General features: G+C 42.3%; 1 protein-coding gene across 5 annotated transcripts in view; it reads right to left on the minus strand.

The window, feature by feature from the left end:
* Positions 1-5,833: 5,833 nt before the first annotated feature.
* Positions 5,834-16,311, minus strand: part of TCP11L2 (t-complex 11 like 2) — a 37,939-nt gene continuing 27,461 nt past the window's right edge. For all 5 annotated transcript variants that reach the window (XM_026499752.4, XM_026499751.4, XM_057316309.1 and 2 more), the window contains 2 exons: positions 13,550-13,722; positions 5,834-8,292 (listed from right to left, as the gene is read on the minus strand). In XM_026499752.4, the coding sequence (XP_026355537.2) occupies positions 8,051-8,292; positions 13,550-13,722 (415 nt within the window). In that variant the 3' untranslated portion in view covers positions 5,834-8,050. The remainder of the gene's footprint in view (positions 8,293-13,549; positions 13,723-16,311) is intronic.

Here is a 16,311-nt window from a genome sequence, read left to right on the forward strand (position 1 = left end):
AAGAAGACACAGATATTGGATTGGTAGCCCTAATTTAAAATGAACTCTTACAGATCAATAGCAAAAACTCCCATTGGAAGAAAACAAGGCGAAAGATACCAACAATTGTTTAATTGGTACACTGTTTCCATTTGGGAAGATGCAAAAATTGTGGAATTGGGCAGTGGTGAGGATTGCACAACAGTGTGAATGTACTTAAGGCCACTGAACTGCACACTCCCAAATAGTTATAATGGTAAATTTTCTGTATATTTTGCCCTAGTGAATTATGAAAATTTATAAATAAACATTTGCCATTTCTCATTGTGAGTGTATAACCCTTGCCTGCTGTTAGTTTAATTTCTGAATTAGCAATACTTAGGAGATACAGGCACTGAAATTTACTTGAAGTAGCTAATTAAAAGAAGAATCTTAACCCTGTTCTTGAAGATCTTACAGTTTACTTAAAGAGACACATATACTTTTGTATCATCCTTGTGAATTACCAGAGAGCAGCGTATTTAGAGTCTAGCCTGGAAGGGTCTGTGAGGTGATTTTTGGATGGCAGAGTTCTCAAGTTTGGCCCAAATGTGTTGGTTTACTGCTCCAACGTCCTCTTGGCTTTCCACGCTCAAAGTGGTTCTCCAATTTTAGCATCTGAATCACCTGGAGAACTTGTTAAAACAACCTCAAGTTTCATATTAGGCAGATTTGGGCTGGGACGTGCAAATTTGTATTTCTAACAAGTTCCCAGGTGACGCTGACACTGCTGTCCCAGTGATCACACTTTGGGAATCACTGTCCAACGCGAGACCTATCGCTGGATACCATATCCCCCGTTTAAGCATCTACCTCTTCTTCAGACCAGAAGCTCCTGGAACAGGAACCATCTTGTCTTTGCATTCCCAGGATCTAACCCACTGTTTGTTCCTGAATAAATTTTTGTTGAATAAATAATTTGAAAGGAAATAATGCAATGAGTATTAATAAATTTGATATTTCATGTTTTTAAAAACTATTTTTCATTTTTTTTTAAATTTTTTTGGTTTTTGTTTTTGTTTTTTTTAGTTTCTCTTGAAAAGAGAATAATCAGGTAGCGGGGGTCCCAGAATCCTGCATGGCAACAATTAGCTGACGCTGAGTGGTGTCGGGACCCTTAGACCACAGCTGCCACCATCCTTGCAATCCTTCCCTTGTTACACCTGCCTCCCACCTCCCGCACCCCCCCACCCCCGTATTGGCATTTGCCCCCAGGTCAATCCATGACTTCTTTCTGATGCCCTAAGGAACTGAATTTTAAAAACCAAAAAGCCAGAAGCAGTCTCCTGAGTTCTGTGTTTTCTGCTGTCACATCCTTTTCCTGAGATATTAGTGCAAAAAGACTCATGGTTTGAGTAGAAGGCTGGGCATTTTGGAAAGGGAAATCTCGGAGGGAAAAATGTCTGACATCTTGGAATACAGTGCCATCACTTAAATATAAGGTGTTGTGATAGCCAGATGAGAAGGTGACCAATGCCATGGAGAAGTGGGTAGGGGAAATAGGGGCAAAAGAAAGAGAAAAACAGAGGTTTCCAAGCTGGACTTCATTTACTGAGCATTTACTCTTTGCCAGGCATTGGAATAAGCATTTTGTGTGTATTCTCTGATGTAATGACCAACTGCTGGGAGGTAAGCATGATTATCTCCACTTGACAGGTGAAGAGACTAAGGTTCATAGGGATTAAGAAATTTGCCAAGCAGAACTGGAATTTAAATCCGTAATTATCTGACCCCAGAGCTCATGCTTTCAACCACTCTACCATAATACCACACTGAATGGATGGGGTGACAGAAGACATTTCAAGCAGAGAAAAACAGCATGAGCAATGGGACGAGAGCTTTACACAGTACCAAATCCTGACAGTTGAGTGTGGTTCTCCATAGGGCTTGTCTATAGGGAAATGTCTATAGATGACACTAGAAAGATCCACTGGGGCTCGGCCATCATTGACCTTTATGCCATGTTAAAGAAATCAGACCTTATTCTGAGAGGCTTCAACAAGAAGACACTAGAAACAGAAGAAAACAATTGTCCTCTGTTTTTCAAAACCTTGGTGCATCCAGACTGGGAGAAAACATGTGTGATCCTGATTTCTAAACCTGATACATTCATAATAGAACTGGCAAAGACTAAAACAATGGTGGGGAAAGAATATGGGCTCTTCAGTCTGAAAAGGCAAGGGCAAGGAGGGAGTCCATGAAGCCTATCATTTCACAAACAGCAAGGTGAGGCTGAACATGGACAGAATCCTCTGCTGCAATCAGAGAACAGCCTGCATTTTGAGCAAGGGTGGATGGTCCAAAAACCTCTTGCTGCTTGACACACCCACAAGCCCCTTCTCTGAAAAGCCTTGCATTGTGTCATGAGATCCGACCATACTGTGAGAACTGATAGGGCCAGGAACCTGCCAAAGACAGCCAAGTAGGGGAGCCGAGGTGGCTTGTCAGGCATGAGACCCCCACCAAATGCAGGAGAGTGGGAAAGAGGAGTGTTCTTACTGATCAATGGCAATTAGACCCAATCATTTCTCTCTGGGATGTTATTAATTAAGAGGAACCAAAAGGGAGGGCAGACATAGGGAGAAGCAGAGAAGTAAAACGCCAAGGAAGCATTTGGTAGCATCATGATAGAAATACTTTTGATTGGATGACCTTAGGAAGCCAATATAGCAAGTAGTTTAAGAGCACGCTTTCCAGGGTTAGACTCTTTGGGTTCAAAGACACCAGCTCTGTGACCCTGGACAGCTTCCTTGGCCAATCTGAGTTTCATTTGCCTATATGGAAATAGTGATAAAGCCTGCCTCCCAGGGTGTCCTGCGGTTACAGAGCAGGTGTGTGAAGTGCACAGAGCATTCCTTGCCATATGCTAAGTGACTCAGTGGCTGCTATTATTATTTTATTAATTATTATTATTATTTTATTATATTCTTGAAAGATGGAAGAATTATATTCAGGTTCTCCATCAAGCCTGCCAATGCAGCTGCTGAGACAGATTCCCGGGTTTTCTTCTTTATAAAGCCTTGCAATAAACCCCTCGGTCCCTTTCCCTTGAAATCTGAAAGAGGCTAACATAGTTAGCTTAGAAACGAGAAAGAGAAAGCTTCACCCCAAAAGTAGAGAACAAGAGGACCCAAGTCAATAATACAAACGTACTTTCTAAAGGATTAAATCATAAGTGATTACTAGATACGATTAGAACATGTTGGGTTTGTCACTTTCCTTTGCAGTTGTCACCAAGGACAATTACTGCTGCCTTCTGCATACCCTTCAGCTTCTCTGCCAATGACAATACTGGGCTTAACGAACCATGGTTCTGATGGGATATGACCATTTCTGTTCTGATGTATTTAAGCACTTGCCCATCACAGCTCACAATACTAAAACCTCCTGAAGCTTGAAAGAGATTGAGGACTAATAAATTACAGTTATTTTAATGTTTTCTGACTACATTACGCTTTGGAGTTTGCAGACGATTTTGAATACGTTACCTCATTTGATTCTCACAGCATCTCTGTGAGGTACAGTAGGAAACAGAGGCTCAAGGAAATGAAGGAAACTGGCTTGAGTTCATAGAGCTCTTAAGTAGAGGAAGTGAATTCGAACTCAGGTCTTGTAACTCTCAGTCCCATGCTACTTTCATTAAACAATGAGTGGAGAATTTTGGAACCTACCATCCCCAGAGGTGGAACAGACTGAACTTTAGCTTCAAGAAGAGTTCGAGTTAGAAATAAAAATATGGGGGCGCCTGGGTGGCACAGCGGTTAAGCATCTGCCTTCGGCTCAGGGCGTGATCCCGGCGTTCTGGGATCGAGCCCCACATCAGGCTCTTCCGCTATGAGCCTGCTTCTTCCTCTCCCACTCCCCCTGCTTGTGCTCCCTCTTTCGCTGGCTGTCTCTATCTCTGTCGAATAAATAAATAAACTCTTTAAAAAAAATCCTTAAAAAAAAAAAGAAATAAAAATATGTTGCACAACAGGCGGCACATTCCACGGCTGTGGCACGCTTCGCCAACCAGGCACAGCACTCTCTACTACTTATCCTGGGCCTGGCTTTCAAATCATCTCAACACAGTCCTCCGGAGAACTACTAGTCAGAGATCAGAGCAGGCACATGGTTTGAAACCTTTTTTCAGGAAAAGAAGTTTCATCGGGCTTCTTTAAGGAAGCTGGAAGGACCCAAGGTAGAGACTGCTAATGCTTCCCAATATATCCAAATCAGCCTCTTCTTCCCCGGCACCTGGTCCTGCCTCCCTTGCAGTTAGATGAGGCCACATGATTGAGTTCTGGCCAATGAACCATCAGTGGAAGTGGGCAATCCTTTTCTTTCTCTATCTTCTGAGTGAATGGGGACTTTGAAGAGCTAGGGGGGCAGCAGTCACAGGATGGATGGAAGTTGGGCTTCCGAAGGGCTGAATGGAGTAACACCTTCCCCCAAGCCCACGAATCTACCCCCTGCTTTGAACTAGAATTTGAGAAATGTGGGTCTATGAGGTCACTGAGACATGGGAGCTATTTGTTCAACAGTTCATTTACACACACCAATAAAGGCTGACTTCACATGCCTATGCCCTTCCTTGAATCATTTTATGGTGTTATTCTCAGAGGCAATGCTAGATTGGGTGGGCTCATACATTTCTCACATTCTGATTTTAAAGACCTCACAAATGTACATGATGGTGGATTTTTTTTTTTTCTCTGTTCCTCAGCAAACCTTTTGCATTTGGAAGAAACCTCTAGTTGGGTGACCTTGATGGGACCATGGGAGTCTAACGGTCAGCTACTCACTCATCTCATCCCCTGCAAATCAGAGCCTGGGCACCTGGCCTAGATTCTTCTAACTGCTTGTTGATATCTGGGACTTTAAATCTTGAGCAAATGAGGCAAAGAAGCAAGGGCAGTTGAGAAATCAATCTCTGAAGCCATAAGACTGAATCCAGCTTGGCCAGAGTCCTGCAGCTTGCTTGCCCTGGTTCCTACCCATTTTCCAAGCCTGATGCCCCAGACTAAGAAGATTCTGTGAGTACTTAATAGCTATGCAATAAGCTCCCTTTCTGCTCCAGTTGGCGTGGGTCCATTTCTGTTCCTTATACCACGTGTTCCTCTGCGAGTACGTGTATATGTACACACTCCACACAGAGGAAAATTCCAGCACCAAGAGCAACTGTTCTTTGCCAGGGTAATCTTTCCAAAACATAATTTCCAAATACATAATTTCTAAAACATAACCCTCTCCTGTTTCAAAAGATTCAGATTTTTTATCTATTTCAGGACAAAACCCACAAATTTTAGCATAACATCCCAGAACCTTTTTACCTCTCTCGTTTCGCCTCCCCTCACTTTTACTTTTCTACTGGGTGCTGGTCCTTGCCTTGTCATTTCTCCACCCATTGTACTCACCATGCCCTTGGCCTATTGTGCCTTCCCCTTTCTTAGCCCCTTGGCAATTCTGCCTGTCCTTCCTGTTGTAGCTCAAGAATGATCTCCATGAAATAGAATGTGATGGTATTACCTCTAGCACTATATGGACTTGTTTAATGGCCTATATTACACTTTGTGGTGATGGCTCACAAGTTTGTCCTTCTTACTACGTTAGAAGCTTCTTGAGGACAGTGTCTGCCTAGTCACTGTGCATCACAACACATAGGATACCTCTGGGCCTACAGTATATGCTTAGTAGGTATTTGTTGACTGACTGAGTGAACATAACCTGATCTCTGGAAGGCTCTGACAATCACCAGAAGAATCATTCTAGAACAACTACAATACCCCAGCTCTGAGCTATGCAAAGGTGGTTTAGAAAACAAAGAGACACTGGCTATCTTGAAATAATTTTTAATATTTTGAAATTTAGTGCACACATACATGTTTTAGCAGAAGAATGAAAATGTGTGTATGGTGTTTAATAAAACTGACATTACAAAACAAAACCACGTTAAGAAAATCTCAAAAGTAGAAGTAAACATTTAAGTAAAACAAAACAAAAAACAACAACAAAAAAACCACAAAACAACATGCTAAGGGATATGTTTTTAAAAATCCTAATAAATGTAGTTGCCTAAATCCAGACTTGAGACATTGAGATTTCCTTTGGGACTTAAAAAAGGAAAAATAAAGCAGCAGAATGCCCTTCATTTTAAATGCATTTTAAAAAAATGTCTACACATTGTTTTCCTGCTGGAAATTGCAGTATAATCAAGTATATAAGAATACCAGCTGGATTCCAATCTGATGATAAAAAAAGTACACCCCCTGGTCTTCCTGTTAAGTATACAGTTTACCCCAGAAAGCAACAAGTCACACTGCATATTACCTTTCCATGGCAGACCCTCCCTGCCACCCCTACTCCAAAGTGAACACAGTTTTGAAAACTACTTCAACTTCAGAGAAAATGAAAACAAAAATCTTCAGCACCTTATAGTTTCTAAGCACAGGACAACACGGGCGGAAGGGAAATACAGGAAGGGGCCTGGAAAATGGGTAAGACCAGTGACGTGCTCTTCAGGAAAATTCTACTTATACACAGCTGCTCAGATGGATAGAATGGCTGATTTACATATTGGTCGTTGTGAGGGGAAAAAAAAAAAAAGACCTTCAAAAATTTCTCAAATTTTGGCAGATCCCTCCAAAATGTAAAGATTGGAGATAATTCATTCACACAATCATTTCCCAGAACTTTATCAAATAATTAAGTAGCACCATAATGGTGGAAGTCATAGTGAGGAAAAGGAGGTAAGGAAGAAAGGAATACTCCTTTTTATGTCCTACCCACTCATTCCTACCAGACTACGAAGATTCAATGAGTCCTTAGAGAACGAAATAATCAAAATGTGTTTTATGGGAAGAAAGTACTTTCTAGACGGGAGTCTGCCCAGACTGTAGTGCTTCCCTTAACATTTCAAAAGAAGTATGTAATTCCAGGACAGGCAGATTTCTCTAAAATCCCGATGACAGCCAGCGCCAGCTTGGCCACGTTTTGCTTTAATGCTCAAGAATGTCAAATGATAATGATACTCAGAAGAGCTTCTTGGTCATAGCAGGGTAAGAGTTTAATCAGCACAGGAGGCATCTGCTAGCAAGTTATATGGTTAAAAAAAATCCGAAGTTCAACTATTTCTTTTTCAGATGTGAGCTTCACTGAGAATGGGGATCTCCTGGGGATCTGGTTTTATTGTTAACTTCCCTTCTTCTTATAAATAAATCAATTCAAATCACTCCTGCCTTATGTAAAAATATCAAAATCTTATATAATCTTCACCAACGGCCTGAGAAATGCAAGGACGTTCACTAAGATATTTGTGCAAAAGTTGTTTCTCTCAGAGAGCAGGATAAGTTGCAGGCAGAAAAACCAACCTCTAGAATAAAATTTTAGAAGGGATTTTTTTTTCTGTTTTCATTAAATGAACAACATAAGTTTTATCTAAAGTTTGTACATAGCTTTAAAATATTTTTAATAAATTTAAGTTCTAGACAAATACTGACAATTGGTAATATAAAATGTGATTTGGTACATTTGTGGAATTTGAAGACTTACTATGTAAGTTTCTATTACACATTAATAATATTTAATTGTATATTTCAAATACAATTATGCTTACTTCACATCATTTATTCAGAACATCAATCCCCTTGGTTATTCTCACAACTTCCAACACTTTAAGAAGTTGTATCAAAATTAAAAATCATTAGATTTGATAGTGACAAGTGAGGAAATACAACTCCTTAAGGTTGAATGAATAAGCCATATATAAACGCTTAAGAAAACATTTACAAGAATTAAAAGGTAATATAATTAATTACAAATTGCTTTCTGTCCATTAAAAACATCTCTTTTGAACTTGAAAATGATGCATGAATAGGGTCTATACGATGGGCATGTTTTCTACAACGCTAATATTACTGGATTACGCAAATTCAGGCTAACACTGCACCACAAACAGGACTGAGAATGTGCCGCATCTGTAATGCCACTGGTGGAAACAGACTGGGTACCAAAGTGCTGGATTTCCAACCTCGCATCCAATGTCAGTTCCTCTTTAGTTAGAAGATGAAGCATCTGCCTTTCCCATTGCTTCCTCGCCGAAGAGCAGCTTTCGAAGTATATTTGCATAAAATGGTCCATACACTTGTTTGTTGAGATTCACAATGTTTGCATATTGAGAGCCTAGCGCTTCTAGCTCCTGTTGAATGACAGCAAGGCCTCCTGGCACGGGAGGCATGCATTTTTGAGGACTTGGAAGACAAAGTAGGCTTTTCATGTATAGTTGGATTCGTTTATCTGGGGGAAAAGAAGGTATCTTTATTGGTCCCATTATTAAAGAACATGATTTTTAAAAAGAAGTGAGAATAGTAATTATGGTAGGTGAATTGTCATAATATTCCCAATTCTTTGTCCTCCCTGTATCCACGCCCTTTACGAGGTAGCTTTGCAGTTCTTCCCACCGAAGGCTGGAGGCTGTTTCCCCATGTCTTGAACTGGGGCTGGCCTTATGGCTTGTTTTGGCTGACACAGAATGTGGCAGAAGTACCGTTATGCTAGTTGGATGCAGGGGCTCCAAGTGCCATGGTTCACATCTGCTCTCTCTACCCACCCCCGCACATGAACGAGCCTGGGCTTGATGAAAGCCACCTGTTCCATCTCAGGCCATCCTAGACTAACCTATAGCCAACGCGCTCGCAAACGCTTGGGAGAGTTCAGGCAAGATCAACAGAGCTACCTACCCACGCCACAGCTGACTGCATAAGCCAGTCACAGATGAACTACTCAGGTGCCCAGACTTGTGAGCAACACTAAATATTTATGGGTTTTTTTAAGCTATGGAGTTTGAGGTGCCTTGTTACACAGCAATGGCTAAGTGACAAAAACATGTAGAGCACTTTTGGAGTAGGACAGGGACTCTTCTACAAAACTTAATACTTGATGTCCATGGTTTTAGTTATGTACTTGAAAGCTGAGTTTGTAAACTGGCACTGCTAGTTCGGCCCCACACAATATTGTTGTTTTGTTTTGTTTTAGAAACAGAAACTCTCTGAAGTCAGGGGATTTCACATAGAAATCCAAATTTCTGGTTCCTCTTGACAAATCTAGAGATGCAACCTTGGGGGTCCAAATTACCACATGACCAGGGTGACCACACAGTCAGACAGTCAGAGTTTATACCTGTTGTGCTGGCATAATTAACAAGAATGCTCTAAAAAGTGTCTTGGTTTGGACAATAAATTATACAGTTACCCCACCCATGGCCAACAATCTGCAGGCACTGAGGAGGGGCTGCCCTAACTGGCACTCTAGTTGGCCATCTTTTCTATCCTCCTACTTCCCTGATTCAACACATCTGCATGTGAGGTGACTTTACAAAAGGATGCAAATGCCTAAGTAAATGAGGCTGCAATAGTATCGGACAAATAGTACTGGACAGACCAGACCCACTACGGGCCATGCTGCCCCAAGGACTTCCTTTGGCGTTGGAAATGGAAACATCACAAAGAAAAGTTTACTGAAGAGAATAGTCCATAGGATATGGACCACAATGACATTAATGAAATTCTTATCTCCAAACACTTCTCCCAAAAGTCACACATTGCAGCTAGGTCTGGCCTAGAATTCTAAGTTCCCAATGTCTCACGTCTTGTCTTAGCCAGAACTGTTTTCTCTTACTAGATGACCCTTCCCTCTCATCTCATCTCTGCCCAAAGTCGAAAACATCCTTCAATGCCGAGCCTAAAGTGGCTTCCTTTCTGTGGCTTTCCCTAACATCTGTCAGACAAGCATGCCATGTTATGGTTACTTGAGAACGTATGTGTCTCTCCCTTCTTAGACAGAGAGCTGCCTGAGGGTGAGGGCTGTGTCTTTTTTATCTTTTCATCCCTGGTCTGGCATGTGGCAGGCACATCACAGATGCTGACTGAACTGAAGTGAGAATGGAGTGAAAAAGCTCTGTAAAGGTGAATGCATCTAACTGAAAACAATGGAGTCAGGGAGGAATGGGGCAGGCAGTCAAAGAGGACTTGGCATCACCTATAATCTGTCAACAAGGAGAAATCATTCGTGTATGTATCTCTTACACAACTGAAAATTACTTTTAAAAAACAGAGATAGCTACAAGCATGCAAATATTCGACATAGCAGGTAATCTATAAATAATTTTCCTCTAGTTTTCATGTACTTCTGAAAAAAGCTGGTTTGAAAGAAACCTTATCTAGTTATCTTTTTAAAAGGCTAAGAACACAGCGGGAGTTGTAATTCCATTACAAATAAATAGCACATCAAGAACAAAAGAAGGCAGGGGCGCCTGGGTGGCTCAATTGGTTAAGCATCTGCCTATGGCTCGGGTCATGATCCAGGGGTCCTGGGATGGAGCCCAGTGTCAGGCTCCCTGCTCAGTGTGCAGTCTGTCTCTCCCTCTCCCCCTCCCCTGGGGTTGTACACTCTCTCTCGCTCTCTCTCTCTCAAATAAATAAAATCTTAAAAAAAAAAAAAAAGAACAAAAGAAGGCAGACTATGGGTACCACAAACAGGGAAGGAAAACCAAGGCTAACTGGTCCTTCTTATGTCCCCGGTTCCTCTGAGTGCTTAACTCATTCCAAACCTTCTGCAAGGGGAAAATTGAGAGTCAACTGTGTACTAAATTTCCCGTTAAACTGGTTGCCTGACTCTCAGGAGCCCAGGTCTGTTTTCACCACAGATATGGTCCGAAAACCTTCCTGCAAGACTCTTTAAAGAAAGAAACTCTTTCAAAACTGTTATTATGCTGAAAGTAGTTCTGTCTCCTCTGTGGACGAGTCAGTTTTTAGGCCAAGACTAAAATGACAGAAGCGTTCATCCAGTTAGGAGCAGCCAAACTGAGTCCCTGCCAAAGGCGTGCCCTTGGCTTCCAGAGTCGAAGGAGAGCTGCTCAAATGAGTCATTTGAGTTTCTAGGCAACAATACTTTGAATGAGGTTAAAAATGCTTTCAGTTTGCAAAATAGCAGGAAAGTTGGACTGGGGATAGCTGGGTGAAAAAAAAGGTGCTTTACCAGATTTTAGGAGGCCACCCTGGCCCTGGCCCTGGCCCTGCCTGGGGTGGGGCATCCAGCTAGGGCATCCTAGCTCCCTCCCTTTTGAAATTGCAAGTGCCTCGCTTATCTAAAGCAAGGGTACAGCAGACACCTGGCTGCTCCGGCCACCATGCCAACCAACAGCAGGGCTCCAGTTCTAACAACAGTACCCACCAGGAGTAGTTAAGAATATGAGCTCTGGAGTCAGACCGGCTCATTGAGAGTCCCTAGTCCGCAACCATTTGGTAATATGAGGTACTCACCCAGTCTAAGTGTCTGATGTGCTCACCCCTTGCACAGATACAGTTGATCCTTGAACAACGTGGGGGTGAGGGGGACTGACCCGCCCACACACACAGTCAAAAACTTGCATATAACTTTTGACTCCCCAAAAGCCTAATTACTAATAGCCTACTGTGGACCAGAAGCCTTAGGATAACATAAATAGTTGATTAACACATATTTTGTATATGGACTGTATACTTTATTCTTATAATAAAATAAGCTAGAGAATAGAAAATGTTATTAAGAAAATTCTAAGGAAGAGAAAATTCATTTATAGTACTGTATCAAAGAAAATCTGCATGTAAGGGGACCTGTGCAGTTCAAACACGTTTTGTTCAAGGGTCGACTGTATTTATTAAATGTCATCTGTGGGTCTAGCCTGGTATAGGGACCTAGCAGATAAGAGACATGCATTCCATCCTCGCGAGGTCTGCACACTAGTGGGGGCTAGTGGTACATGGCAGAGACAGCAGACAGTCTACCCCTCCTCCTCGCAGGTATGGGCTGTTCTGCTGGAGACCAAGGGCCATGAGGACGCACAGGAGTCGGCAGTGAAGGCAGGCAGGGAAGGCCTCAGCGCCGGTGGCTGCATCTATGCTGTGTTTGTCAGTGTCGTCCAGGGTCATCTCTTGGTAGCCCACAGTGCTACACACCAGCACTATTCCTTTCTGGGGAGGGGTTAAAGCCTTGAGTTTTTAGGGGCCTAGAGCTCCAGCATTCCATGTCCCCAGGGGTAAGGATGAGAGAAACTATGTGAGAGCCTCAAAAAAATAATAAGAAGTATTTATACTCCTAGGGAAGTCAGTGTTGTACTTTGAAAACTTGCAGATTAGTCCATAGTTCCAATTCTATGCTCTTTTCCTCTTTCTGGTCTTTATTCCTCACTCTTTGTAGCAGACACTTGCTTTGTGCCCCCATCAACTTCTCCCCCTCCTCTGGCCACATCACCCTGAACTGTCTGGGGGAAATCATCTCTTCTCTACTTTCAGACCAGGTGCCACAGGGAAAGTGGACTCACTCTGGCTTCAGGAACTGAACATATGTCTCAATCTCCAGTTCCTTCCCCTCTGACCACCATGACTGATTCAAGAATGTGACTTGACCTACAGTCACTCCAACTGGAACCAATGGGACTCAATTCTGGGGCCATTATTTGGGCTAACGGTGAAGCCAACACCTTGTTTTTCACTTGACTTCAGTATGGAAAGATACAGGCTGGAGCTAAAACTGTCTTGCCATGATGGAAAGAGTCTATCTGTGAAGACAGCCAGCCCAAAGGAAGGCAGTGCTGAAGGGAGGAGGGGGGGAAACTAGTGCCAGTGACACAGTCTGAGTTCTGACTAAGCCATAGAGGAGCCAGTCCTGCTCTGCTCTTGTTGGTTATATGAGAAAATGCACTTCCTTTTTGTTTAAGCTAGTTCAGTTCTGTCACTGGTAACAGAAAGAGTCCTAACTGATTAATTCTCCACTTTCCCAACTCACCAACACAACTTGACACTGAGATAGTCACTTGCCTAGAAATCAAGCATTAAAAAAAAAAAAAAAAAAAGCCCACCATCATGCCCCCCAGTTCCATAGCCTCTTTACTCATTGTCTCTTTAAGTCTGACCAAGAGAGGCCTCAGCTCGCTTAGCCTAGCTCACAGCAGAACTGGTATCTACTTTCTTAAACATACTGCCAGCTGGTTTGGATTGTTGCATTGATCTAGGATTTTAACATACTGGTAGCATTATGGTATTTTCTTCATAAAAATCTATTGGCTGGATAGTAAGACAGAAGGGCCTGGAACATTTCCCCATTCTGTTACTTATACACACAGAAGAAGGAGTGAGTCCCAAACCTTTGAAAGTACAATTTCTTTCTTTATATATATATTTTTTAAAGATTTTATTTATTTATTTGACAGAGACAGCCAGCGAGAGAGGGAACACAAGCAGGGGGAGTGGGAGAGGAAGAAGCAGGCTCCCAGCAGAGAAGCCTGATGTGGGGCTTGATCCCAGAACGCCGGGATCACGCCCTGAGCCGAAGGCAGACGCCTAACGACTGTGCCACGCAGGCGCCCCCTTTCTTTATATTTTTAATATTTATTCTCCAAAAGGCACAGGTAATCTGTTTAAGACTAAAATGTAACTGACACTTGACATTATTCAAAACCAGCAAATTAAAGCAAATTGGAATTGAAGCAGAAACCAATAAAAACATGAGGACCCACCAATCAAGGACCAGATAGGATTGTCCTCCTCTTCAATGCTTGAAAATTGACCTATGAGATTAGCTTGGACCTCAGCATTTAAATTGGATAAACCTCTCTCCACCAGGGCTTTGTTAACTTCAACACAAGTCTGAACACCGATAGAATTCAGGACTTCCTTCAAGTTAAAGGTCCTTAAAAAAAAGCATAAAACAAAATTGCATCAGGAATAGTTTTTCTATCCAGCAGTTTTTATCTACTTTTTAATATACCAACTTGTTTCAGATGTCTGTCACTTTTCATTTACACACAGTAAGTACCTCTATTAGCATTAACTTAGAATATAGTAACTCCTCCCAGGCACCAACCCTTATGTGTAGCAGATTCTTAAATGCTTAAAACCATTCAATTCTGTAGGTAGTGTTTAGTTGGGAAAGCAGAGTCAGAAAAGTGTGGTCCCTGAAAATAAGTCTGCAACCCCATTTTCATGCAGGACCATCAGAAAGGAAAAGAAAATACCTATTTACTTCTTAAAATAAACCCTTTGGTCTGAGCAGATTCATTCATAGATATTTTGTTGTTGTTGTTAAATCTATGCTTATAAAATGGAAGAATCAATTCCTTTATCCATGGCCGAACAGTGAATCTATAAAACCAATAAAAAACAAGAAATGAAGGGGTGCCTGGGTGGCTCAGTCAGTTAAGCAGCCAACTCTTTTTTTTTTTTTAAAGATTTTATTTATTTATTCGACAGAGATAGAGATAGCCAGCGAGAGAGAGAACACAAGCAGGGGGAGTGGGAGAGGAAGAAGCAGGCTCATAGCAGAGGAGCCTGATGTGGGGCTCGATCCCACAACGCCGGGATCACGCCCTGAGCAGAAGGCAGATGCTCAACCGCTGTGCCACCCAGCCGCCCTAAGCAGCCAACTCTTGATTTCGGCTCAGGTATGATCCCAAGGTCCTGGGATCAAGACTTGCATCAGGCTCTGAACTCCGCCGGGAGTCTGCTTGAGGTTCTCTCTCTCCCTCTCGTTCTGCCCCTCCCTCCACTTGTGATCTCTCCCCCTACATTCCTCCCCCCAAATAAACAAATACATCTTTTTTTCCCCAAAGATTTTATTTATTTATTTGACAGAGAGAGAGACAGCCAGTGAGAGAGGGACACAAGCAGGGGGAGTGGGAGAGGAAGAAGCAGGCTCCCAGCGGAGCAGGGAGCCCGATGTGGGGCTCAATCCCAGGACCCTGGGATCACGCCCTGAGCCAAAGGCAGGCACTTAACAACTGAGCCACCCAGGTGCCCCACAAATAAATCTTTTAAGAAACCCTACAAGAAATGAAGATATTTATAAGTTATTACCATAATGACAAATTACCTAAAATTCTTGACCTATCATGATCAAAGATAAGAAGCTCCTTCCTACTATTACTTTCAAGAAACCAGTCAAAAATCCCAGAAAACCATAAGAAGTGTGGGCAGTGGGTTATTTAAGAGGTAAGAAAAAAGAGGTAATTAGAAAGGGCATGTGTTAGGTCCACACTATGGGAGAACGATGATTGAAAATGGTCTCTCACTGTCCAGAAATGGTCTTTAATAACTTTGTGCAAAATGGGAATTAAAGGATAAGAGAATAGGGGTGGGCATGGGGAATTAAAACGATAAAGCAATCGGAGAGGCAAAGCGTCTATAAAGAAGATGATTTAACAACTCACTAGTTATTAAAAGTGAACATTTATCGAGCACCACGTGCCAGACACCTGCACTAAGTACTTCACAATGAATCATCTTAAGTTCCCACATTTGTAAGTAGGCCCAATTATCCCTTTTTACAAGTGAGAAAATGAGGCTCAGAGTGATTCAGGAACTTGTTCAAGGGTACCTAATAAGTCAATAGCACAGCTGGGACTTAAACCCTGGTCCGTCTGACCTGAAGCTTGACTTCTCAGTAACCACTTTGCTATATGCTTTATATGAATACTTAAGCAGCATTGTGGGTTCTCTAAAAGCTTAATAAAGAAACATTTCTGGAAAGTAATAGTTACTCTGTGTGGGGAAATGCTAAGGCAAGACCAGCTGCAAACCTAGAGAAGGTTTATCTCACTGTGCAACCCAAGGCAAATCCTATTCTCTCTCTGACAACTTTGGATGCTGTAATCACTCAGGCTCCTCCTGGCTCTTAATATTCTAGGATTTTATGAAGTAATTTATGTGCTGTCTGAGTAATGGGCAAGAGGATGGAGGGATAGAGGCATCTCCCTTCAAAGACAGGAATGAACAACTAAGGCCTTGGAAATACCTGAAAAGGGAACGAGCAGGAGGAGCTGACGCATATAAGACCCACGAAAGCATCTGGTCATTGACTAAGATTAGGAATTTTCTGACTTGGACAGGATTCGCAACAGGATGATCTAAATGAGACCCAGGGTCTGATACTGGGCAATGAATTAGCAAAAACAAGACCTTCACTGGACTTGTGCAACATCTCTGAAGGAGAGGATGTCACTACTTCTACTAAAGAGCTCAGAGCAGGCTGGATCAGTCAAGCCGGTAAACACTTCATTGCAGAAAAATGGTGGCGTCAGAACAACTGGGTAGGAAAGCCTCCCTGATAGGGCCTTCCAAACCCTCAGCTCGGAATTCTGGTTTTTGTTTGTTTATTCCACAGCACAGTCAAAAAAGAGCTCTTGCACATGCCCATCCTAAGTGGAAATAGGACACTCATCCTGGCACTTGTCATGGAAAAGATCTCTCCCTTCTCATGAAAGGACATCTAAACCTTCAGAGA

The sequence above is a fragment of the Ursus arctos genome, unplaced genomic scaffold, assembly GCF_023065955.2.
Source record: "Ursus arctos isolate Adak ecotype North America unplaced genomic scaffold, UrsArc2.0 scaffold_21, whole genome shotgun sequence".
NCBI lineage: Eukaryota > Metazoa > Chordata > Mammalia > Carnivora > Ursidae > Ursus > Ursus arctos.